Raw genomic sequence first — 25882 nt, forward strand, 5'->3', positions numbered from 1 at the left:
TAACACCTACTACAGTAACTCATATGCAGTAAGCATTCAATAAATGTTTATTGAACTAACACATGATAACTGAGCTTTTACCACTGGACCTTTTCCCACTTAGTTTAGCCCCCTTTAAAAATAAAACAAAACAAAAACAACTTAATTAAGACTTTGATTCCTGTTAAATGTGAGATAGGGCAAGTCACTTAATCATTCAGTTTGTCTGTCTCTTAGTCAGTCAATAAGCATACATTAAGTGTCTACTATATTCCAGATACTGTGGTAAAAAGTGGGGATTTAAAAAAAATGATTAAAAAAAAATGTCAGGGGGCAGCTAGGTGGCTCAGTGGATAAAGCACCAGCCCTGGATTCAGGAGGACCTGAGTTCAAATCCGACCTCAGACACTTGACACTTACTTGCTATGTGACCCTAGGCAAGTCACTTAACCCTCATTGCCTCACCAAAAAAAAAAAAAAAAATTTTAAAGTGGGATTATTTGATTTGCTTGACTATGCATATTCATTTTAAGGAAAGTTTTTCTTTCTTCTTTTTAAAGTGGAGTGAATGGAGATGAAATAAAATAATTTCTGTTGGTTAGAAATTAGATATTTACCATATACTGGGCACTGTCCTAAATACTGGAGATACAAAGAAAAATAGAAATAGCCTCTGCCCTGAAAGAGTGAGGAGGCTGAGGCAGCTAGGTGGGTTGAGTGCTGAGCCTGGAGTCAGGAAGACCCGAGTTCAAATTCAGCCTCAGATACTTACCAGATGTGTGTGACTCTGGGCAAGTCACTTTGTTTTAGTTTCTTCAATTCGAAAATGGGAATAGAAATAGCATTTACTTCTCAGGGTTGTTACATTAAAGGAGAAAATATTTGTAAAGAATTTAAGAACAGTACCTGCTACATCATAGGAATTTAAAAAAAAATGCTTATTTCCTTTCTAATTTCAAAAGGGGGAGACTTCCCATAGGTGACTAAGTTTACACACGCTATATAGAGAGTAGATGGGTGGTAATCAGAGGAGGAAAAAAGAAGATTACCGGGACCTATAAATGGAAGATTAAGATGTTTCTATTTTGTCCTAAATTAATAGAAATGTTCTTCAATTGTGACCCCATTTGGGTTTTTCTTGCTAAGATACTAGACAGGTTTGCCACTTCTTTCTCCAGCTCATTTTACAGATGGAGAAACTGAGGCAAATAAGGTTAAGTGACTTGCCCAGGGTCGCATAGCTAGTACATGTCTGTGGCTGGATTTGAACTTGGGATTTCCTGACTCCAGGTCCAGTACTCTGTCCATTGAGCCACCTCGATTCCTGTGAATAGGCATAGTTGTTACATGACTGAGAGGCCAAAGTTCCCCTTTTCCTATTAATTATCTAAAGCAACTATAGAGACATGAAAATAACGGGACAGTGACCTTTCAGGCAGCAAGAATGGACACAAGATGTTTGCAATTAACGTCAGTGTTTATTTTCATTGGTTGATCTGCTTCATTCCTTAATTAGTGCCTTTAGTAAAATGCCAAAAGATACTCCAGAAGTACATAAATAAAATGACTGAATTCTTCCAAAACTTTCATTTAAAGATGATGAAAAACAGATAATGAATGTGGAGCCCATTCCTGCAGAGATGTTACTGGAAACATATAAGAGGAAGATTGCTGATGAGGGAAGACTTTTTCTTGCTGAATTTCAAGTATGTGTCATTTAAAATGCAACCAAAAATCTCTATCAGATATCAGAATAATTCAGTATTAAACCTGTTAAATCGCAATTGCTTTAATGTTTGATATTATGTAATAAGATGTACTTGGATGTTTTAGAAATTCCATAATGCACAGTCAGGCAACAAGCACTTATTGTATGCCTACTATGTGCTGGACATTAGGCTAAATGCCTAGGATAACAAAGAAAGGAAGAAGACGGTCCCTGTTTTCAAGGGTCTCAGTCTAATGGGAGAGACAATAAGCAAACAACTATGTACAAACAAGATAAATACAGCATAGACAGGAGATAATTGACAAAGAGAAGGTACTAGCCATGAGGGGGATTTAAATAATCAAATAAAATATTTCCTTAATTCTTTTTCACATTTATTTTATTTTTAATTTATGGAATAAAACAACATTTCCACATCATAGTATAAAAAAAAAGATGGTTGCACATGAAATTGCAAATCTGTTATGCACAACTTGCTATTCCTTTAAAATATATAATAAAGTTATCATGTAATTTTTTTCTTCCCTATCTGCCTTCCCCAACCTAGAGATGGCTACCATTAGACACAATTTTATATATATATATATATATATATATATATATACACACACACACACACATACATATATTATATACACACACACATATACACATAAATGTATACATATAAAGATATATACATACACATACAGATATACAGATATATATGTAAAGTTATCGATACCTATTTTTATTTATCAAGATTTTTGCTTCGTTATTTTTATTTAGCATTTTATTTTTCTCTGATTACATGTAAAAACAATTTTAATATCCATTTTTAAAACTTTGTGTTCCAAATTCTCTCTTCCTCCCTCCATAACCCCACTTTAAGAAGGCAGTTGAGTCAATATAAGTTATACTTGTGTCATCATGCAAAACATTTCCACTATTTATTAGTTTTTTAAAATGAAATATGAAATGAAATTTTAAATTCATTTTATCTTCTAGCTTTTTCTCTTACAGCACTCTTTCCCAAGGTCATGCCTTAAAGTAAAACTTTAGCATCTTGAAACAAGTTGATTTGTACATCTTTCTATAGTCAGGCTTAATGGGAAACTTGTCATTGTGCTATTCATTTCGGCAGGAGGGCAATTGTCACTGATAAAAGTTAGCTGAATATGTTATGAGATGAAGGAACATTATATCTTTCAGAGCATTCCAAGGATATTCAGCAAATTTTCAAGTAAAGATGCACGCAAACCCTTTAACCAGAACAAAAACCGTTATGTTGACATTCTTCCCTGTAAGTATTTGTGGGCAGTTGAGTCACTGTTTATTCAGAACTTAGTATGCTTACATAGCCTGAGAGGTGGTGTAGTGTAATGATTATAGGGCTAGTCTTTGTGTCAGGCAGACATGGGTTAAGGTCTTGCATCTGCTGCACATTGGCTGTGTAACATTTAACCACTCAGCACCCCAGGAAACTTTCTAAGTTTCTATAACATTCTAAGTTCTATATTTCCTAAAAATGAGTTGCCATTTTGGTGGACAAAGAGTTCCACACTAATGAAATAATGAATATCAAAAAAGCAAACAAACAAACAAACAAAAAATCTCTATGTATGCCACATGGAGCTTCCTTATTTCATGATTGTTTTTCTTTTCTTTCTTTCTTTCTAACCATAATCAGATGATTATAATCGTGTTGAACTCTCTGAGATAAATGGAGATGCTGGATCAGACTATATAAATGCCAGCTATGTGGATGTAAGTTAAAACAATTTCCCAGCTGCCTGTTTTTCTTGCCATTTCAGAGAATTGCAATGAAGGTCTTCTCTTTTCCTTTTTGCTTATACCAGGATACTTAGAGAATTGATTTAATATTGTTATGACATTTCTAATTATGTCCCCCAAAATTTCATGCATTTGAATTCCACTAATTTAGAATTTGCCGTAAATTAGATACACAGTGTGGAAATTTATATTTATGCCTTTATATGAATTCTTCATGGTATGTGAAGTGAGCATCTACATTATTAAAACTATTTGCCTACATGTATTTTTGAAAGGCAACAAAGTTAACGTAGATGTAGGCTCTGCGTTCAAGGATTTAAAGCTAAAGAAAACAAAGCTAAATGTGTGTAGGCACAGCTGTATAGACAGAGAACCACATAGAAGTACAATAAGGTGTATATATCTATATATACCTATAAACATAATGCATAGGTCAAAAGTAAGTACATTTTATTTGTGGAGGGTAATGTGAAATTCTGGGGGAGAAAACTGAAGAAAGTAGTTATAGGCATGTCATGCCTACACTGGTCAAGTCAAGCAGAAAGAAATGCTCTCTTTTTACTAATTTGCTAGGAAAGGCTACATGGAGTCAGAAATTTGTAAGCTGTTTGAATACTATTGATGGGGAGACCACTTTTGTAGCATAAGTAATGGATAGAAAAAATATTCTAGGCAGGGGACAGCTAGGTGGTACAGTAGATAAAGTACTCGCCCTGAATTCAGGAGGACCTGAGTTCAAATCTGGCATCAGACACTTGACACTTACTAGCTGTGTGACCCTGGGCAAGTCACTTAACCCTCAGTGCCCTGAAAAAAAAAGAAGAAAAATATTCTAGGCAGCAAAAAAATCCAAATGAAGACTACTTTGACATCAGCAGTAAAGGAAAAGGAAGGATTTGGGCATCTGTGGAATTTGGAGAGAAGTAAGCTTTGCTCAGTAGTGAATGCACACTCAACAAATATTTGCCTGATTAATAAAAAAATGAACACATAAAATCTCCTGATTAGGATTAAATATCTGTAAAATAAAAGGGTTGGGTGAGATTGATTCTAATGTTGCTTCCAGTACTAATTCTGTGATTCTACTATGTGGAGTCAGGTGGTGGTGGTAAAGAGACAGAGAGGGGAGAAAATGGGGTAGATCTCATGTAGGAAGAATTGTTATGGTTTGAAGTGAAGGACTAAGATGAGTCAGAGTTCATGCTTGGGCTTTTTGCTCAGAATGTTGAATTTGGTGACAAGGAAGACATCAGTAATTTTGTTAAATTTGGTAAACTCCACATTCTATGGAATGTGTATGGGAAATCAGATTAAAGCAAGAATCCAGTAGGTAACTAATTATCTGCAAGGAAGTTCAGAAATTCACACAGTGAGATTAAGCAGGTGACTTCAAGACCTTGGCGTTAAAAGGAAGGAGACAGATGGGCATTAGAACTGGAGAATCAGGTCAGGTATTTGTTTCAGAGTCTGGGATAGTTTTATACGCCAGAGATAAATGCAGATGATATCTTGGACTAGCTTTAAATTCTAATTTTCATGATGGATATAGAACCAAAATACACCCAGGCTACAATTGTTATTTTCAAATGCAAATTAAGCTGCCTGGTCATTACTTCAAAAACCCCACCCTAATAATTTGATAATATTCAAAAAATTAATAGTGTGGATTTAGAACATTTCAAGTGATATTCTCTCACTTCTATTGTAAATCCAGGAAAATATATTCATTAAATCATACCAGATAGAATGCTGAACTTGAATATAAATTCTGCCTTTGGTACATACTACCATAATGAATTGCTTAATTATTCTGTCTCATGGGGGCAGCTAGGTGGTACAGTGGATAAAGCACCATCCCTGAATTCAGGATGACCTGAGTTCAAATCCGGCCTCAGATACTTTACACTTAGAAGTTGTGTGACCCTGGGCAAATCACTTAACCCTCATTGTCCCACCGAAAAAAAAAAAAGAATGCCAATTATTCTGTCTCAGTTGTCTCATCTGAAAAATGAGAATTATGAGCCTGTAACATCTATCCTGTGCAGTTTTTGGGAGGCCCAGATAAGATGTAAAGCACTTTGCAAATTTTAAGGTTATATAAAGCGTTCTCAAAATGCCGATTATTAATATTAATGTTACTGCTACTAATCTTGCTATTATTACTGAAAGCTAATTAATAGGATTTGCTTGTTCATGTTTTAAACAGGGTTTCAAAGAGCCAAGGAAATATATTGCTGCACAAGGTAATCTCATTTCATTCTTTTCTTTTCCATTTTTACATATTAATTAAAAAAAAATTAGCCAACAAGCCTATATTTAGTGTCTATTCTGTGCCAGGCCCTGCACTAGGTTCTGGGAATACAGAGACAAAAATGATGCATTTCTGGACCTAAGGGAGCTTATATTCTAATAGGGAGATATAACATTAGTAGGGGAATGGAAGCCAAGCAATAGAGTTTTTGTCTAGGTATTCACCAAAATTGAGAATGGAGCCACAGGGCAGTAGATTGTCATTTCCTTTTCAGCGGCAATGATGGTATTGATGTGGTTATTGTGACCAGATCAAAAATCAAGAGATAGAAAACTGGTAGTCCTGGGGGAGAGCTCACACACAAGCAGGGCATGATAATGGCACTGAGTAAACTTTGATGTCCTGGGAGAGGACTGGGGGGGGGGGTGTCTATGTTTGGCTAGTAGTGTGAATTTCAACTCACTAACTCACCTATCAGGATGCCTCAGACCCAGGATAAAGCTCCAATATTTCCTTTAAGGCTCACCTCATGTATCATCTTCTATATAAGCCCTTTTCCAATCTCCCACCTCCCTAGCTGTTAGTGCATTTCACCTAAAGTTAGTATGTTTTAGAGTGGCTAGGTCATGCAGTGGGTAGAGTTCCAGGCTGAGAGTCAGGAAGAGTCTTCTTCCTGACTTAAAATCTGGCCTCAAACATCTACTAGCTGTCTAGTCCTGGGCCAGTTGCCTAATCGTGTTTGCCTCGGTTTCCCCATGTGTAAAATAAGCTAAAAAAAAAATGGCAAACCACTCCATTATCTTTGCCAAGAAAACCCCAAATGGCATTACAAAAGTTGGACACAATTGAATAACAACAACATGTATGTTTTTAGGTTTTGAAGCAGTAGGCCATAGGGATAGAGAAGTGATTGGGAAGCTAGGAGGATCCTGGTTCAAGTTCCTCTTGTATCACATTCTGAGTAAATAACTTCACATCTCAGTACCCTTGGCAAATTTTAAAGAATGAATTGCAGAGAAAATGTCAACCTGCTTTGTTAGTGGGAGTTTCCTCACCTGAGAGTTCTTTACATCAGTGAAATCACAGGTGTAGTCCGAATTTATATCCCTATTATTTTGAATATTCTTAGAAATGTAGATGACATCTCTGGGCAGTCGGGTGGCGAAGTCGATAAAGCACCAGCCCTGGATTCAGGAGGACCTGGGTTCAAATTCAAGCTCAGACACCTGACACTTACTAATTGTGTGACCCTGAGCAAGTCACTTAACCCTCACTGGCCCACAAAAACAAAACAAAACAAAACAGAAATATAGATGACATCTCTCTGATGCTCAGTGGTGCATGAGCTTCTTGAGGGCAGGGCCTTTGTTTTTTTTATTGTCATAGTTCTATGCCCTCATCTAGTGTAGTATTCAGTACACAATGGGCACTCAGGTAATTTGGTTGATTCATTAAGGATTCTGCCTCCAGGGAATATAGGAGTGTTCTCTGGTAGTCCAGTCTGAAGGGTTTCTGTTCCTGGAATGGAGAAGAGGAACATTGGTAGGGTAGACAACAAGATGCTGCATAAACCTTGGTGCCTTGAGGGATGATGAGGTGATATAATGCTTTGGGTTCTGGTACTGGAGTCAAGAAGACCTGACCTAAAATCTCACCTCACACACTTAATTGTCTGTGTGATCCTGGGCAAATCATTTAACCTCGGTCCAACCTCGGTCTTAGTCCTTATCGGTACAATGGGAGATAATTTATAATTCATAACATAGCATAGTAGCCTACCCACCAGGGTTGTTGTGAGGGTCAAATTAGATATCCCATGTAAAGTGCTTTGCACGTCTTAAAGCACTAAATCATTCCTACCATCACCACCACCACCATCATCATCATCTTCAGTAGATGGCATGGAAATGCCTCATCAGTCAATGTGTCTTTACCTACCAGGTCCCAGAGAAGAAACAGTTAATGATTTCTGGAGGATGATCTGGGAACAAAAAGTAACTGTGATCGTCATGGTGACTCGCTGTGAAGAAGGAAACCGGGTAAAAGATGCATAATGTTATGGTATCTGGGAGTGGTCAAGGGGAAAAATCAGATGGGGAAGGACACTGCCCAAGATGAGAAAACAGAGCAGAAGAGAGAGGAGCAAAATGGTCCTAGAGGCAAGAGAACCTGAGTTTGATTCCTGTCTCTCAGGCCGACTACCTCTGTGGTGGGGAGCAAGTTGCTGAGACTGTTCGGACTTTGGTTTCCTTTTATTTTAAATGAGGATAATAATAGCTGTACTATCTACTTCCAGAGACAATGTTACATAATTGATAGAGAGATGCCCTCAAAGCCCAGAAGAACTGGGTTCAAGTCCTATATATGACATGTAGTGGTTTTGTGCCCCTGGGTAAACTGATTAATGTCTCAGTGCTCTAGGCAATTCTCTAAAAAATATTAGTTAGGGAGATGGCACCGATATGCTTTGGTAGAAAGAGTTTCCTCCTTTGGAAGGCCATTTTGAAACTTACAGTTAGAAGTGGTGGTATATTCCTATAATTCTAGCTACCAAGGATTCTGGTGAATCTCTTGGACTAGGCATTGAGCTACTGTGGGCTATGTCAATATGGTGAACCTCCAGGAGCAGGATGCCACCGGGTTGCCTAAGGAGGAATGAACCAGCCCAGTTCAGAAATGTTGTTTCCATGCTGACAAGAGTGGAATAAGGCCCATGTTGTCCCAGCCTAGGCAAGATAGAAAGACCTAGCCTTAAAAACAAACTAAAAAATGAATACATGGATGAATAAGCAAATGGATAAATATATAAAATAATTAGTGAATGAACAGATGGATGAATGAATATATAACTGAATGACAATGAATGGATGGTTAGATAAATATATATATGTACACATATATGTATATATATTCATCTAACCATCTATTCATTGTCATATATATGTATAAATATATAAATGTATGGATAGGTAGATGGATAGATGAATAAACAAATGAATGAATAGATGGATGAATGAATATATTAAAAGAATAGGTAGGGGCAGCTAGGTGGTACAGTGGATAAAGCACTGGTCCTGGATTCCAGCCTCAGATACTTGACACTTACTAGCTGTGTGACCCTGGGTAAGTCACTTAACCCCAATTGCCTCACCAAAAAAAAAACCCAACCCAAAAAAGAATAGCTAAAGGAATATATAAATGAATGACTTCATTTCAGAGGAAATCTGTGTTGGAATAAGGGGTTTCCTCATCAGAAGTTCCCTATATCAATCCATTCACAAGCATTAAAAACCAATTATACAAACACAAAGGCAGAAGTCCCTGCTCTCAAGGAGCTTACTTTCCTTTGGAGGACCTACATTCTTTATTATATAAGTATAAACACATAATCAATACAAAATGAAAGCAAGCTAGTTTGGGGAGGGAAGGCAGTAGTATCTGGAATGATCCTGAAAATGTTCAACGAAAAGGTAGCATTTGAGCTGAGTCTTGAAGGAAACCAGGGGTTCTAAGAGACAGCAGCAAAATCACAGGTCTAGTCTAGTATGTATGCATGTATGTAGGCATGATAAAACCTTAAAATCAGGAAAAAAGACCTGGATTCAAATCCTGCCTCTGACACATAAAGTCCTGCTTCTGACACATAGCTGCGGTGTGATTATGAGCAAAATGCTTTATCCTTTTATGCTGCAGTAAACTATCTAAACTCTGAGTAAAGATTTATCTTTTTTTTGGGGGGGGGGGTGAGGCAGTTAGGGTTAAGTGACTTGCCCAGGGTCACACAGCTAGTAAGTGTCAAGTGTCTGATGCTGGATTTGAACTCAGGTCCTCCTGAATCCAGGGCCAGTGCTCTATCCACTGTGCCACGTAGCTGCCCCTAAAGATTTATCTTTATGAATCAATGGAGGAAGTTGCTCTATAATGAGTTCCTCACATCACTGAAATGAGAGATCTGGAACAAGACATAGAGCTGGAATGGTTAAAATTATAATTAAGAGCGTAAATATCACATATATTGATTATATATGTGTATATGTATGTTTATATAACATTTAGGTGAGTCTCCTTTATATATGACATTTTAGCATGTATAACAATTTTTTTCCTATTTAAGTTTGTCTCTTTATTAGAACTCCATTCTTTTTTACTGTTTTTCTTTCAATAGTAGGATATGTTGGATAAGTTACCATCTCACCTACTTCATCATAATTCTTTGGTAAAGTAATTATGTAGCCAAGGACAAGCTTAAGCAGAGTAGACAGTAACCTAGGGATGAGGAAGGTTCCTTATCCCTGAATGTAGTTTTTATTGGAGGCCTGAAATTATTCCATTAGTGATTCATCCATTTGTGTCAATAGTCACTTCTTTCTCTCTCTATGATCCCATTTTCATGCAAATACTCCTGTTAAAAATCATCTCTGTGTTGAATTGTAATCGATAGAAAGCAATGGGAGCAACAATAAGGAGTAAGCCTTGGAGAGGGAAATGAGGTTCCAATGATTTGTTTAATCAAACTCTGTAGTATAATAACCCTCAAAGACCACAGGTTAATGCATAGAAACACTTTTAAAAGGTTATGTAAATACTTAACTGGATTAAAATGATATAGGAATAAAAATTCAATTAGCCATACTTTTACTAAACGCCTGTTTTGTTTTATGAAACAGTCTTTTTTGGGGGAGGGGGAGCGGGAGGGGGAGTCGAGAATGCAATAAGCATAAAAACACAAATGTAAAATAAAATCAAGTAATTTCAGGAGGTAGAAAGAATGAACAACTTTTGGGGGTGGGGTGGGCAGATGAAAAGCCTCCTGGTGGAGCTGGCCCATAATCTGAGCTCTCGAGGATTACAGGGTAGAGGTGCAGAGGAAGAACTGCTTTCCAGACACAGAAGGTCTGTTCAAAGACATAAGGATGGGAGAAAGGACATTATATATGAGAAAGAGTTTGCAGGCCAAGATTTTGTGCAAGAGAGGAATATGAAATGGGGCAGTGTGCTATAGTGAAAAAATCAAGCTGGATATTTTAATCAGAGGACCTGACTTCAAATTCCTACTCCTGCTAATTTGTAGCTATGTTACCCAGGGCAAGTCACCTCTCAACCTGTTGTCTCTTCTGTCAAGTGAAGCAGGCAGCTAGGCAGCGCAGTGGATAGAGCGTTGGCTCTGAAGCTGGGAGGACCTGAGTTCACATTTCTTCTCAGACACTTACTAACTGTGTCAGCCTGGCAAGTCACTTAATCCCAATTGTCTTAAACATCTGGGGACATCTCCAGTCTTCCTGATGCCACTGGAATCAGATGTCTCTGGAGAAGAGAGTGAGTCTGGTGACCTTGCACAGCCCTCCTTCACCTAAAATCAATATCGTGGTCCCTTTTGAGAATGAAGGACAAACAGCAACAAGAAGGTGAAGCAATTGGGATAGATGAACTCTAAGATCCTCTATAGATCTAAATCTATGGTTCTACCAAAGAGAAGGGAAGGAAGGGGGGGGGGGGCGTCATATTTTGGAAAGTTTTCGAAGGCAGGCTGAGGATTTTGTATTTTATTCTAGAATTAATAGGAAATTATTGAAGATATATGAATGGTGTGTGAGTGGATTGTAACATAAATAGATATGAGTTTTAGGAATAGCAAATTAAAGCTTGGTTAACTGAAGAATAAAGTTATTAAGAAAAACTATACTTATTTCGTTACTTTGATTTTTTTTTATAGAACAAGTGTGCAGAATACTGGCCAGCAATGGAAGAGGGCACTCAAATTTATGGAGATGTTATTGTAAAGATAAATGAGCACAAAGTATGTCCAGATTACATTGTTCAGAAACTGAGTGTTACAAATGTAAGTTAATTTCTGTTGTGTAATATTTGTTAATCATTTTTGGGGAAAGGCAGCTACCCATGCATTAATTGTGCATAAGGTTATATTTTCCCAGCCTTTATAAACAATGGGTGGGCTGGGGGTACCTTGTTAGTGCAGTTTTACAATATGGCAGAGTCATACTGAATCACTGATTAAAGTAGCATTTTCGATGTATTTTATCAATATTTCTATAGCTAGGATGTTCAAAGGAGGAAGAAAAAGCCATCATTTATACCTTCAGGGATTTGACAGTCTTTTGGGAGGAAAACAGAATTAACAATTATGAAAGAGACCATGTAAAGATATAAAGTACTAATTTATGTTCAAGAGCCCAAAATAATCAGAGTTCAAGAAAGAAGAGGTTGATGGGAGGGGCAATGAGTTTTGTCTCAAGTTGTCAAATTGAGAGAACAATGGCAGCATTTGTAGTCCTTTAGCAGGATAGAAACAACTGACCAGCACCTAGTTAGCAAGAATAGTTCATTAAACTAGAAAACTAACAAGATTGCTTCTCTCTCTTTCTTTAACATCTGCTACCCAAGTGAACTCCTCTAAGGCTCATCTCATCTCCCTCTCCTCTGACCCAATTTCCCTAATATTCTTTTAGTGACCCAGGTCCTTGCTGCATGCCTCTGTGACTTCTCTGACTCTCAATGAATTAAGGGCATATTTTATGCTAATTAGTCTCAGTGAAAAATTTTCTATTTATGACTTTGCAGGGAAGGGAGAGAGAGAGAGATTTAGGATGGAAAAATAGTCAACATGCATTTATCAAATGCTTACTATGTGCCAGGCACTGTGCTAAGTACTGGGTATGCAAAACAAAACAAGCCCCTCCTTTCAAGGAGAATACATCCTGTTGAAGTGCAAGTAGTAACGACAGAAGGCTAAACGCAGCAGCTGAAAATCTTATAGGGGGTTTAATTTGTAGAAATACTTTCTTTTACCTGAAATTGCTTTATGTGATATGCAGAGAATCTTCTTCCCAAAAAGAAGCCCTTTGGTTTATTTCTTCTAAGATTTTCATTGATTTCACTGTGAATCAAAACCTGTAGATCATGAAGAAACACATGATTAGAACTTTTCTAAAGACTTTTGTTATCAAAATTTCATATTTAATGGCTTACGGCTAAGTTACCAAATAATAAATAGTCATGGGCAGAAACTATTAGCATGCAATGGCGCTGCATGTTTTAATATTATTATTATTATATTTAGTATGTTTTAGTATGCATTGGGATGTTTAGGAGACATCATCAACTAGCAAGCAATTATAATTATTTTTTTTCCTTTGGTTTGTCTCTTTTCTCTCCTGTCCTCTCCTCTCTTTGTCCTATCTTCTCTTCTCTTCTCTTTTCTTCTCTTCTCCTTTTCTCTTCCCTTCTCTTCCCCCTCTCTCTTTCTCACCTGTGTCCTGTCAATTTAATTGTATTTAAATACAGACTTACTTATAAAATCGACACTTTTCTGCATCCATTTATGGTTATACAAAAATCAAGACAAAACTGAGGAGTAATCAGAGATCGACTGTACCTCAGCTCTACCTTATTACATATGAATTGGGTGTTTTCTAATGTCCTCACTAATCTAGATGTCAGCTTACCTTTTAGGAAGTAAGTAGTTGCATGTTGAGGGGAATTATGCCAAATAGCATCATTCACTGGCCTACTAAGTAACAATATTTAGAGAAGTGAAGAATATGAGGACATTTAATTAAATTTTCACCTTTTGTTTGGCATGACAGCATGAAAATTCCTTAGGCTTTGTAGCTCCACTTAACAACTACTTTCTAGTAAACACACATTACTTTTGTATGTGTTTCATTAACCAATTACTAGGTGGAAAACAGATTATGCCTGAAAAATCAAATGAATTCCTGTATCCTATTATTAAATACTTCATATTTGCATTAATATTTAAATATATCTCTCTATTTCATCTCTTTGCCTCTCAATAGTGATATCTATATCTCTATCTATCTCTATCTATCTGCCATCTATCTATATTACTTTCTCCTCTCCATTATTTACATAGGTAAACTTTTCTTTTACAAAATTTGGTCTCTTGGCTTTCTCAGCAATACAATGGTCTTATATAATTCCAAAGGACTCCTGAAGGAAAATGCTTTCCACATCCAGAAAAAAGAACTATGGAATCTGGATGAAGATTGAACCAAACAGTTTCTACTTTGTTTTTTTTTTCTTTTTTGAGCTTTTCTCCTTTTGTTATGATTCTTATTTAACTACATGACTAATGCAGAAATATATATGTACATATATAACCTGTATCAGATTGCTTTCTGTCTTGGGGAGGAAAGAGGGAGGGAGAAAAATTCGGAACTCAAAAACTTATAAAAACAAATGTTGAAAACTATCTTTAGATGTAACTGGAAAATAATAAAATACTTTTCAGATAAAAAAAAAGAAAAATAGTCTCAATAAAAATATCTTGTCTTGATTAGAAAAGAGAGAAAACAACTGGAAGAGATGTGACACACATTCAGTTCACCAGCTGGCCTGATCATGGGGTCCCAGATGATCCCCACCTGCTCCTCAAGTTGCGGCGCAGAGTCAATGCCTTCAGCAACTTTTTCAGTGGTCCCATTGTTGTCCATTGCAGGTAAGTGACCCCAGGAATAATTATCAGGAGGTTACCCAGATTTCAATATCCTAAAATTTAAATAGGTTTTCTCCTTTTAAAATGGCCAAATGAGGAAGAAAGTCAACAATGAGAAAAGTATATTCTTTTCCATGCTATAAACCTTATTTTTTTCCCTGTCAGCATCACTCTGAAGTGCTTGTTATCTCCTGGAAGTTTTCATGTCTTCTCCCTTTTTTCAGTGCCGGTGTTGGGCGTACGGGTACCTACATTGGAATTGATGCTATGCTGGAGGGACTAGAGGCTGAAAACCAAGTGGATGTTTATGGTTATGTTGTCAAACTTAGGCGACAGAGATGCCTGATGGTTCAAGTGGAGGTATCTTTTCATTTTTAATAATAATGCAACCGTCTTTGCTAGGTTTACTATGAGCTTAAGAGGATCTCAAAACAGTCTTTGAGGCTGCAAGAGGTAGAAAGTGTTTGTCTTTCATACTCCTTGGAAATTAAAGCACAAATCATAGTTCGCAGCAATCTGCTTGGATGAGGTTCATTCAATCATTTATTTAAAACCATTTATTAAGCACCTGCTCTGTATTGTAATGATTGGAATGATGCCACCTACTGGAGACTTGCTGTGGAGAGCTCCACCATGAGGAAAATGCCTCAGAGGCATTGTGGCTTTTCCTTGGCGTCAGGAAATGACGTTTGCTCATGGGTGCTGTCTATCAAGTCTACCAGCCAATCAACTGGAGGAGCCTCCTATGGTCTGGGAGGAGACAGGAAGGAGGAAAGGGAGCCTGCGGAGAGAGCGCGGGGCCTTTTTGGCTCCCGGACTTGATGGTGGTGGCGGCAGAGGACTTCACAGGAAATTTGAGGAAAGATAGGAATGCCAGGCTGTTAGAATTCTGTTCTCAATCTTTTTCTTTCTATTTTCCAATAAACCCTTAAAAACCTAAACTCATTTTATCAGTGATTTTTAGTCAGTTTCCCCCAAACTGGGGGAACACATTAGAATCCACATTTAGAATCTTAAATTACACAGTTTGATATACTCAACTTGTGGCTAGATGCCACCAAAACTTTGATGAGGATGTTCTTTTCTCTATACTTGACTTAGTTCCATAGTTGTCTTCCAAAATCTGAATAGTGGAACCCAAGAGATGGGTTTCTCTGCAAATCAAATCTTTGTAAACATATTCCAAAAAAATTGGAAGGATGAGTAGCCTGTACTAAATAGAATATTTTTGAAAGAAGATATGCTGGTAAGTAAATATCAGTTTCATATGTCTATAAAGTGACTAATTTTACGTAGCATCAGATTTAGCATTTTTATTTGTAACAATATCAGCAGAACCAGTAGGGGGTCGCTATTTCACTGATATTTCTATAATGTTTAAATTGTATGTGTTATCATATGTATGAATAAACATATAAATGAATGTGTATTAACTGCTTATATTGTCTTTGAAACATCAGACCCAGTATATCCTGATCCATCAGGCTTTGGTAGAGTACAATCAGTTTGGAGAAACCGAAGTGAGCATGCCAGAGCTACATTCCTATCTAAATAACATGAAAAAGAGGGATCCACCCAGTGAGCCTTCTCCACTGGAGGCAGAATTCCAGGTAAATATCATGATCATGCTGTACACCACCTGGGTCATAATAGTCACATCATACTTCAGCTAGCTAGTCAAATGCAATATTAATCTTTATATTAATAAATAATAATAATTAACCTTAAATTAATATTTATATTCTACCTTTCATTTTAAGGAAGTTGCATATGCTTGCCTCTTGTTAGAACCATGTTGCTTCTCAGGAAATTTGGGCATTTCTGGCAGACAGATACAATTTGATTAATATATAGTGGTGCCAATACACACACACACACACACACACACAGTGCCATTATATACTTCCTTTAAGTTGCAATTAAAATCTTACCTTCTATAGGAAGCCTTCTCCAATCCTTCTTAATTCCAATGTCTTATCTCTGTTACTTCCTATTTATTCTAGAAATAGCTTGCTAAGTATGTGTGTATATATAGATATGTATATGGTTTATATATATATACATATATATGTTTGAATATTGTCTCTCCATTTAGACTATAAGCTTCTTGAGATCAACAACTGTCTTTTCCCTCTTTTGTGTCTCCAGCACTCGGCACAGTGCCTGGCACATAGTAGGCACTTAATGTCATTGATTTATATGTATGTATTTACATGTGTGTGTATATGCATATGCATATATGTATGTAGAAAGAGACACTTTTGTGTATATGTGGATATATACAGACATGTATATATGTACACATAATATATGTAGGCATAGCATAATAAAAGTGATAGCTAGCATTTATAGAGCTCTGTAAGTTTGACAAAATGCTTTACATGAGTTTTGGCATTTGTTCCTTACAACCAATCTGTGAAGGAAGTGCCATTATTATCCCCATTTTACAGGTGAGGAAATTGAAGCTAAGAGGTAGTGATTAGTCAGGGATGATACAGCTACAAAATAACTGAGGCAGGATTCTAACTCAAACCTTTTAGATTTCATGTCCTGCATTCTCTTGTGTGTGTTACCTAGCTAAATAAGAACAACTACCATAAGAATGATAACAGTTCACTTTTATATAGCAGTGTCCCAGTCCATAGCAGGAATTTGGAAATTTAGAGGATATTTTCACAGAAGTCAGGCAGACTAATAATGGGTAAAAAAAATCGTAATTTATTATCATTCATCTGAATTCACACAAAAGAAGGTTCAAAGCCTCAAATAAGATCCCCAGGAAAAGGGCCAAAGAAAGAGATAATGCATTTATATCTTAGTGGTTGTAGTGGGAGCTATCCTGTCCCTATAAGGAATCACCAGACTCTTGGTGAGTGCAATGGTTTGCTGTCCCTGACAGGAGGAGGGATGAGGGTCTGCCCTTGTATTTGGCACACACAGGTTTTGCCAAGCTCTCTACTTTTTTTCCCCCCTAATATGAGGTATCTGTAGATGTCTGTCTCTTCCACACAAAGGCTGCTTGATGAGGCAGTGAAGGTCACAGGTTTTATAGCCAGTTGGTGAATTCTCACTCAGGTGTGTCTGATTTATTTCCCTCATTTGATGACTACAAAGCAAAAAAAAAACAAAAACAAAACCAAAACCAAAACCCAACAAACAAACAAAAACAAAAAACAAACAAAAAACCCCCAAACAAGTCCAGAGTGTAGAAATTTTCAGAAGAGACAACCAATCAATAAACATTCATTAAGTACCTGCTATGTATTGAGCATTCTGCTAAGCATTGGACATATAAATATCAAAATAAAATACTACCTGCCTTCAAGGAGCTTACTATATCTAGGGAATAAGAAAGAACATGTCTAAAGGAAACACAGCCTATCACAAATTAGTACTGTTTGTCTCAGAGGTACTGGGGAAAGTTATCCCAAGCACATCAATGTTTAAAAGTGGGGCTTTATGCTAAGCCATAAAGCGGAAATATCTCTATCTCTTAGTCAGAAATGGGGGACACAAAGCCCCCTTGACTCTGGCCACTATCCCTTGAGTAGGAAAAGCAGAGTAAAACACTGTAAAAGTTCTCAGTTCTTTCACTTCCTTCTCAAGAGAGTGGCTAAATTTAACAGGGAACATTTAAGGAGGAAGACAAACACACACATATATACATAATAATCTTAGAAGTGGTACATGAAAATTGCATTAGATTTGCCAAATCCAAATTTTTCTAGACTACCTTCATACACAGTTATTCCTTCCACATCATAACTTTCCCCATTCTGTTTTCTCTGGCATAAGAAATTAAATGAGAATTTTGGGAGAGTTTTGCAGAAGCTGCAGCCAACACCCAAAGACCAGCAGATGATACATACAAATTTAAGAAACTCAGAAATGCATAAAATGTATGTATAGGATTATACAATATTAACATATTTATTCTTTTAATATTATAATAATTCAGACTTCTCTGGTACAAAGGGTGGTCCAAAAATTTTACATAGATTTTCCAGATCAGGAGGCTCTGTGCCTTTAACCTCCATGATGTGGAAGGGATAACTGTGCTGCAGGTGGTGGATATATATGTATGCATGCATGCATGCATGCATATGTATATATACATATATGTATATGTGTCTGTTTTCTTTATTTATACATGTGTTTTCTTTATATACATGTATATGTGTGTGTGTGTGTGTGTGTGTGTATATATTTGTTCTCTCTTTTTTTTTTTTCCAGAGACTTCCTTCATATAGGAACTGGAGGTCCCAGCACACTGGAAATCAAGAAGAGAATAAAAGCAAAAATAGGAATTCCAAGATAATTCCTTGTGAGTATTTTCTTAAACAATTTTTATCCTTATCCTACTACTATGTGTATACACACTCGAAGCTCAGATTGTCTGGATTCATTCTAGGAAGAAAAGATGTTTAGAGTCAGCCCTTTGATAGCATTATTGTACTTCAAGATTAATATTTTATTTTATAGCAATTAATTTAGAAGTTACTGGTTTGGTTTTGTTTATTTGAAGTTGAAGCTAGTCTTAATGGTCCAGTTGGCTGTTAGGAATGATATTATCTCTAAATTACCATTCACTGAAGAAGGAGGCAGCTCTTTGAGGACCTAGATTTTTCCTTCTTTTTCCTTGTATTCCCAGTGCTTAGAAAATCCATAACCCATAGTAAGCACTTTAAATGTTTTCTGACTAACAAGAAGAGAGAAATTGCAAGTCAATTTAGAGCAAAAGGCCTAGCCCTACTTCATCCAGTCTCCTTCAGGTGTTTAATTCTTTGCCACTGTAAAATATGGAGATAATCTAGTCCTTGATCCAACCTAGCCCCTTCTCTGTTCCTTCAATTTGAGTAATGAGAAATGAGTGGAGAGTCTTTATATATTGTCTTATGTTGTTTAGTCATTTTTCAGTAGCATCTGACTCTTCCTAACACCATTTGGGGTTTTCTTGGCAAAGATACTGGAGTGGTTTGCCATTTACTTCTTCAGCTCATTTTACAGATGAGGAAACTGAGGCAAACTGGGTTAAGTGACTTGCCTGGGATCACACACCTAGTGAGTATCTGAGACAAGATTTGAACTCAGGAAGATGTTTCCTCTTGGTACCTAGCCCCATGCTCTATCCACTGTACCACTTTGCTGCTGCAAACTAGGTTTCCCTTAAAATAGCCCAATATCACAATAACTTTTTTGCTTGTAGCATCACACTGCCGAATCATATTGAGCTTGCAATCTAATAGGTATACTATTCTCAAGAATACAATAGTTATCTGACAAGGTGATGGTAGGGTCATGTTGGTATAATTTTGATTCCTTTGTTTGCATACACAAATTAACTCAGAAAAAATATATCCGATACTAACAAGCTGAATCTATATAACAAAAATAACTAAATCTTTGCACATCGACTTAAGAATTTGGACCATCTTAACAACCCATTTACATCAGATCACTGTGTGGTTGACCTGAATGATTTTCACATCAATCAATCAATCAACACTAATTAAATACCTACTATGTGCTAGACACTGTGCTAAGCACATAATTCATAGTAAAAATTGTTGAAAATACTGGATCGATCAGTTCTCCTTCATGTTGGTTGGTAACTTGACAAAAATAATTCATATTAATTGAATTGCATGAAAAAATGTTAATGAATCATAAAAAATCACTTACTATTTACTATTTGCCAAGTACTGTGCTAAATGCTGAGGATAAAAATACAAAAGTGAGGAACTTGCAAGCTTCATAAAGTTTGCATTTTAACAAAGGGAGCCACCTTATAGAGGAGTGGCAGTCAGTGGTATTTTTGTTTGGGAAATCATGGGGATGAAGATTGGAGTAGAGTGGAGATATAGAAGAATCGATTGATGTGTACTTTCCAGGAGCAATGCAGTGTGAGATTGTGCTTACAGAGATGGAAAAGGCGAGAAGGAAAGATGGACAAGGGATATTGGCAGGACTAGGACCACTTAAATCTAGTAGAAAATAGGTGAAAATGAATCATTTGTTAATTTATGTCATGGGAACATGGAAGAAATCTTTAATAAATTGTTATAAGTAAATACTAATTTAATATATGATCTGATGGCTACAAGGGATAGTTAATGGGACATATCAGGAACATAAAATATAATTATTTAATTGTTTGGTTAGCCATGTAGTTGACAAAAAGTTTAATTAGAATGGGTAAAAATATTTTATTTATTTTATTTAAGAACAGGAGAAACTCTGATGTTGTGGATAGAGCATGGAAGTTGAGTTAGGAAGAATTATGTTCTAATACTTATTCAGTTATTCAAATGCTTACTAGCTGGGTGACCTTTGACAAGTCACTTAAACTCTCTGTGATTGTGAAATCTGTGAAATGCTGGAGGCGTTTTGAACTCAATAATCTCCATTTTCCCCTTCAGCTATAAATTTGTAATCCTACAGAAAAGAATTAGAATATTCAAGCAAAGACCAAAAGTGTGTTTTAAAGTTGAAAGGCTCTAGAGTTACATTAGTCAGTTTCATGGAGAATAGTGTCTGTTTCTCAAATGATGGGAAATGGAATGTTCAGTATTCATCTTAGTCAGTTTTTAAGGTCATGCAAGCTTTGTATGATTTTTTTTTATAATTAGTGACCAACTAAATGTGGCTTCTCATGTCACAGTGCTATAGAAATCAAAATCCTAAAATGGAGTGCTGTGTCACCTCCATTGATACACATCGGTAGCTACCAGTTGGATGTTGTAAGCCAATTCTTATATCTTGGCTCTATTGTCAGTGACAATTTGTCACTTAATTCTGAGATCAATCAGAGGACTGGGAAAGCTACTTCAACCATGACTAAGCTTGCCAAGTGTGTCTGGGTAAACAGTAAACTGACAAGACGAACCAAATTTGCGGTCTATAGAGCATGCTGTATGGCAGCGAAACTTGGACTATGTATACTAGACAAGAGAAGAAGCTTAACAGCTTCCACATGCGCTGCCTTCGGTGCGTCCTTGGCATATCTTGGTCAGATAGGATCACCAACATAGAAGTGTTCCAACACGCACAACTTCCGAGCATCTACACACTACTGAAACAAAGACGGCTGTGCTGGCTCAGTCATGTGCACCGCATGCAAGACAGGTGCATTCCTAAAGACCTACTCTATGATGAGTTAGCCTCAGGCCAAAGACCTGCTGGATGCCCCCAGCTTCACTACAGAGATGTATGCAAGCGAGACTCTGGGAATAGACATGGGCAGCTGGGAGGAGATGGCCAAGGACCGCACCTGATGGAGTTCAGTACTAAGGAGCAGCTTGCGTACAGCTGAGATGGGCCTTCAAGCTCTGGAGGAAGAAAAACGAATGAGATGCAGGAATCGACAGGCAACAGAGAGCAAAGTTTTCCAATGTCCTCTTTGCGGCAAGAGCTGCGGCTCCTGTATCGGACTGCACAACCACACTGTGGCCTGTGGCTCTTCAAGGCGCTGATCCATGGTTGTCCGCGACTGGCAGAAGCCTACTACTACTAAAATGTTTGTCATATATCTCTGCACTAGTCATTTCCATATTTCAGGTGCTTATTGGCAAGGAGAGTCTTGGGTCCCTGGGGACAACAATAACATCTCTCCCTGTTTTGTATTACATAGATGACTTCAGCAGAGTGCTACTGAAACATGAATTGGAGATCAGCAAAGAGAGCGAACATGATTCAGAAGGATCATCTGATGATGACAGTGACACTGATGAGCCAAGCAAATATATCAATGCTTCTTTCATAGCCGTACGTATTTAAAAAGCCACAATTCTAGCATATTATCAGAATATTTGTTGAAGTCATTTAGGACGAAATAATGGGGTTAACCAACCTTATGTATTATGTCAGAAAAAATATCACTTGAAATTTTGTTGTTATTTAGTTGTGTCCAACTCTTTGTGATTTCTTTTGGGGTTTTCTTTGCAAAGATACTGAAGTGGTTTGCCCCTTTTTTCCTCCAGCTCATTTTTACAGATGAAGAACCTGAGGTAAACAGGGTGAAGTTACTTGCCCAGGGTCACACAACTAATAAGTGACTGAGACCAGATTTGAAGTCATAAAGAGGAGTCTTTCTGAGTCTAAGCCTAGAACTCTATTTTTTAACACTTCAAGATTATGGTAAATCATATAGTAATGTAGTGCTAAGGGCAGCTAGGTGGCACAGCGGATAGAGGGCTGGGCCTGGAGTCAGGAAGACTCATATTCTTGAGTTCAAATCTGGCCTCAGACACTTACTGTGACCCTGGGCCAGGCACTTAATCCTGTTTGTCTCAGTTTCTTCATCTGCCAAATGTGCAGGAGAAGGAAATGGAAAACCCCTCTAGTATCTTCTCCAAGAAAACCCCAAATGATCAAGTATAGTATTTGGGAGACCTAGGTTCAAACCCTGATTCAGACATATACTATCTGAGTGACCATGAGCAATCCCTTAACCTCCACATAAGCCAGGCAACTTCCTTTGCTTCTTAATTGAAGAAGAGTTCCCGATCTTCCCTCAGTGGAAGAATTGTCCAGAACAAAAACAGTAAAGGTAAAAATCACACACAAAGAAGAAAATCAATTCTAATCAGAATGAGGAGGAAAAACATTTCTTTTGAAATGTTCAGGTAAATTATGTATGTTACCACATCATGCATAACACCTCATATGGTATATGAACATGAAATAAGGATAGGATCAGACCTGTGATTTCATTGATACAGGGAACTCCGCAGTGAGGAATTTCCCTTCTTCCATATAAGTTGGGACCTTCTCTGTAATTAATCTTGGAGAGTGTTGAGCAGTGAGTGGTTTGGACTTGCCAAGGATCAGCCAGCCATTATGTATCAGAGATAAACCTTTAACTTGGGTCTTCTTGGGGTCGAGGTCAGTTTTTTCATCATTCTGTCCTGTCCTATGTAGCAGAAATTGTAAATAAAAGCAGGTTTTAGAAACTTATTTTTTGAAGTGATTTAGCTAAAATGTTTCCACCCAGAAGGCCTGACACTCTTTTTGGTAGAAATATTAGTTTTTGATATTTTGTTTTAAAATTCCTTTACTATTATAAAACAAATTAATTTCACTTTTATTTGCATATAAATGTCACAAGTATTCCTGGTCTATGAGTTTTGGTTTCTTCAATTTCTTTTGAGAATCTTTTTCTTTGGGGCAACCTCCTCTTTGTCTAAGCATCAAATTGTTCCTTTTCTGTTAAGTATCATCTCTAGGGAACTCATATATGGACTGCTTTGTCCAGAAGCCCTGTAAGTATAATTTCACATTTTAGGAGCCTTGCTGACCTAAATATTCTCAATGAAGAGAGAATTCACACCCAAACTATTACTTAAGTTTGAATTATCTTCCCAATTTTTTTGAGCACATGTAACAAGAACTTAGCAAGCTTTCTTTGGGAGCCATTAGCTTTCTGTCCTACTCTGCTACTTTGCCTAGGTATACCTGTCAACTCTATCATTTAATCTATAAAAAATAAAATACTGATTCTTCAATTAATCATATTTCAAATATAAGGTAGCTTTTCTGATATGCATGCCCTTGACAGATTGGGAATGGGCATTCTTTTTTTTTTTTTTTTTTTGGTGAGGCAATTGGGGTTAAGTGACTTGCCCAGGATCACACAGCCAGTATGTGTTTAGTGTCTGAGGCCAGATTTGAACTCAGGTCCTCCTAACTCCAGGGCCAGCGCTTCATCCACTATGCCACCTAGCTGCCTGGGGAATGGGCATTCTTAAAGTGGACTCAAATCTGAACCTTTTGGTTTACATGATTTTGTGGGGCTTTCAGGATCAAGGGAATAGCTCACCATTTTAATAGATCACACAGGGTGGTTCACATCATCTATTTTACAATGGCTGGGATGGTTTCCCTTTAAGGAAGCAAGGAGGCTATACTAGAGATCTGAATGGGCATGAGCATTAGGGTTTGAAGTATTGGTGCAGCATCCTAGTAAAATGAGACATAAAGAGCCCAACCTATGAATAATTAGGTCCCCAGGAAATTTAGCAGAATTCCCACTGCCCTGTTCTTTCTGACCCAAAATTACTCTCCTGGTAAATGAGAAATCTGGAGAAGAACATTGTCTATATAGTAATTATCCTTTTTAATCATTATTATAAATAAAATACTTTATTGCATTTTATGGTCCATAAGGATTTCACTGAGTTCTACTTATGAGCCTGAATCACTGCACTAAACTGAACTAGACTTGGCCCGGTACACTCTTTATTTGTCTTTCTTTTAAGCCAGCATTTACAGATCACCCATGGTGTATTAAATAGGTTCAATTGGTAAAAAGCCCTTATTAGTTTGTGGTAGAAAATTAATCTTCATCCAAGTAAGCCAATATTTCAGAAAAGAAAGTAATTTAACTCATACAGGCTATTCTTCTGGGGATATACAAGCAGTCCATCAATGGGACCATTTTTAATGCCTTTCCAAACTAATAGGACATTCCTGAGTTTATACTCTCTTGACAAAGTCATTAGGAACCCAAAGCTGCCCCAGTATATTTTTATCAAACTTTAGAGGAAGACCTCATTGGAAGTTTTGTTATTATTTATTATTGTTAGAAATCAAGAGTTATGTCAAGGAAAAACAACACAAACAACAAAAATCAAAAGCAGAGAAAGAATGGAATATACCCTATTAGTCTCATAAGGGAAAATGTGTGAGAAACAAAGGGCAAGAAGGAAACAATAGAGATTTGGTGGGATTGGGAATTTAGTATTATGCTTTTTTTGCTTTGAATGGGATTAGGTTAAATGCAATTATACCATATTTGGTTTTTATATTGATTTTTAGTGTTGTTTCTAATAAGACAATTTTTAAAAGGTGAAAGTTATTATTGAGTTCAATCAATTTTTGAGCATTAAATTCTGTAGCTCCCCAGTGGAGAAAAGGACTGAAATGCTGGGAATTTTAGATCCAGCTACCTATACTGAAAGCTCATCTGAAATATTTACTCAGTCTTCCCCAGTTACCCTACTTACTATAAAGAAAAACGCTGGATTGGGCAGGATGGCACAAAACAATAAATTCAGATACAAGGGATGCTGATGCTTCTTGAATTCTCAAGATTAGTTCTGAGCTTTGCTGGGCTACCAGCTGTACTAAGTCTGGAATCAATAGGGTGAGCCACTAGGTGTGGACAGGAAGGTGGAAAGTTGGGTACCAGACTGCCTAAAGAGAGACAAACCAGGGGCAACTAGGTGGTGCAGTGGTTAAGCACCAGCCTTCGATTCAGGAGGACCTGATTTCAAATCCGGTCCCAGACACTTGACACTTACTAGCTGTGTGACCCTGGACAAGTCACTTAACCCTCATTGCCCCACACAAAAAAAGAATATGTCTTTATTTAGTACTAAGGATACTGTTGTTTTTTTCCAGACCTACTGGAAACCTGAAGTGATGATTGCAACCCAAGGGCCTCTCAAAGAGACAATTTCTGACTTCTGGCAAATGGTCTTTCAAAGAAAAGTCAAAGTTATTGTAATGCTGACAGACTTGAAAGATGGGGAGCAGGTTTGTACTACCCCACTACTGACTGCATCCTTTCCTGATCACCATCTACCAATCAAAATGGACTTTGTAGGAGGCCATAAGGGAGTCAATATTAATTCCTACACTCATAATATCAACTATGATCATTTTGTGGATGACT

General features: G+C 37.1%; 1 protein-coding gene across 3 annotated transcripts in view; it reads left to right on the plus strand.

The window, feature by feature from the left end:
- PTPRC (protein tyrosine phosphatase receptor type C) overlaps positions 1 to 25882 on the plus strand; it is a 134164-nt gene that overhangs the window by 98890 nt on the left and 9392 nt on the right. For all 3 annotated transcript variants that reach the window (XM_043963518.1, XM_043963517.1, XM_043963516.1), the window contains 12 exons: positions 1576 to 1685; positions 2900 to 2990; positions 3378 to 3454; positions 5688 to 5724; positions 7674 to 7771; positions 11446 to 11571; positions 14054 to 14211; positions 14433 to 14568; positions 15669 to 15818; positions 18442 to 18532; positions 21839 to 21972; positions 25609 to 25743. In XM_043963518.1, coding sequence (XP_043819453.1) covers positions 1576 to 1685; positions 2900 to 2990; positions 3378 to 3454; positions 5688 to 5724; positions 7674 to 7771; positions 11446 to 11571; positions 14054 to 14211; positions 14433 to 14568; positions 15669 to 15818; positions 18442 to 18532; positions 21839 to 21972; positions 25609 to 25743 — 1343 coding nt within the window. The remainder of the gene's footprint in view (positions 1 to 1575; positions 1686 to 2899; positions 2991 to 3377; positions 3455 to 5687; positions 5725 to 7673; positions 7772 to 11445; positions 11572 to 14053; positions 14212 to 14432; positions 14569 to 15668; positions 15819 to 18441; positions 18533 to 21838; positions 21973 to 25608; positions 25744 to 25882) is intronic.

This window comes from Dromiciops gliroides, chromosome 4 (genome assembly GCF_019393635.1).
Source record: "Dromiciops gliroides isolate mDroGli1 chromosome 4, mDroGli1.pri, whole genome shotgun sequence".
In the NCBI taxonomy this organism is placed as follows: Eukaryota; Metazoa; Chordata; class Mammalia; order Microbiotheria; family Microbiotheriidae; genus Dromiciops; species Dromiciops gliroides.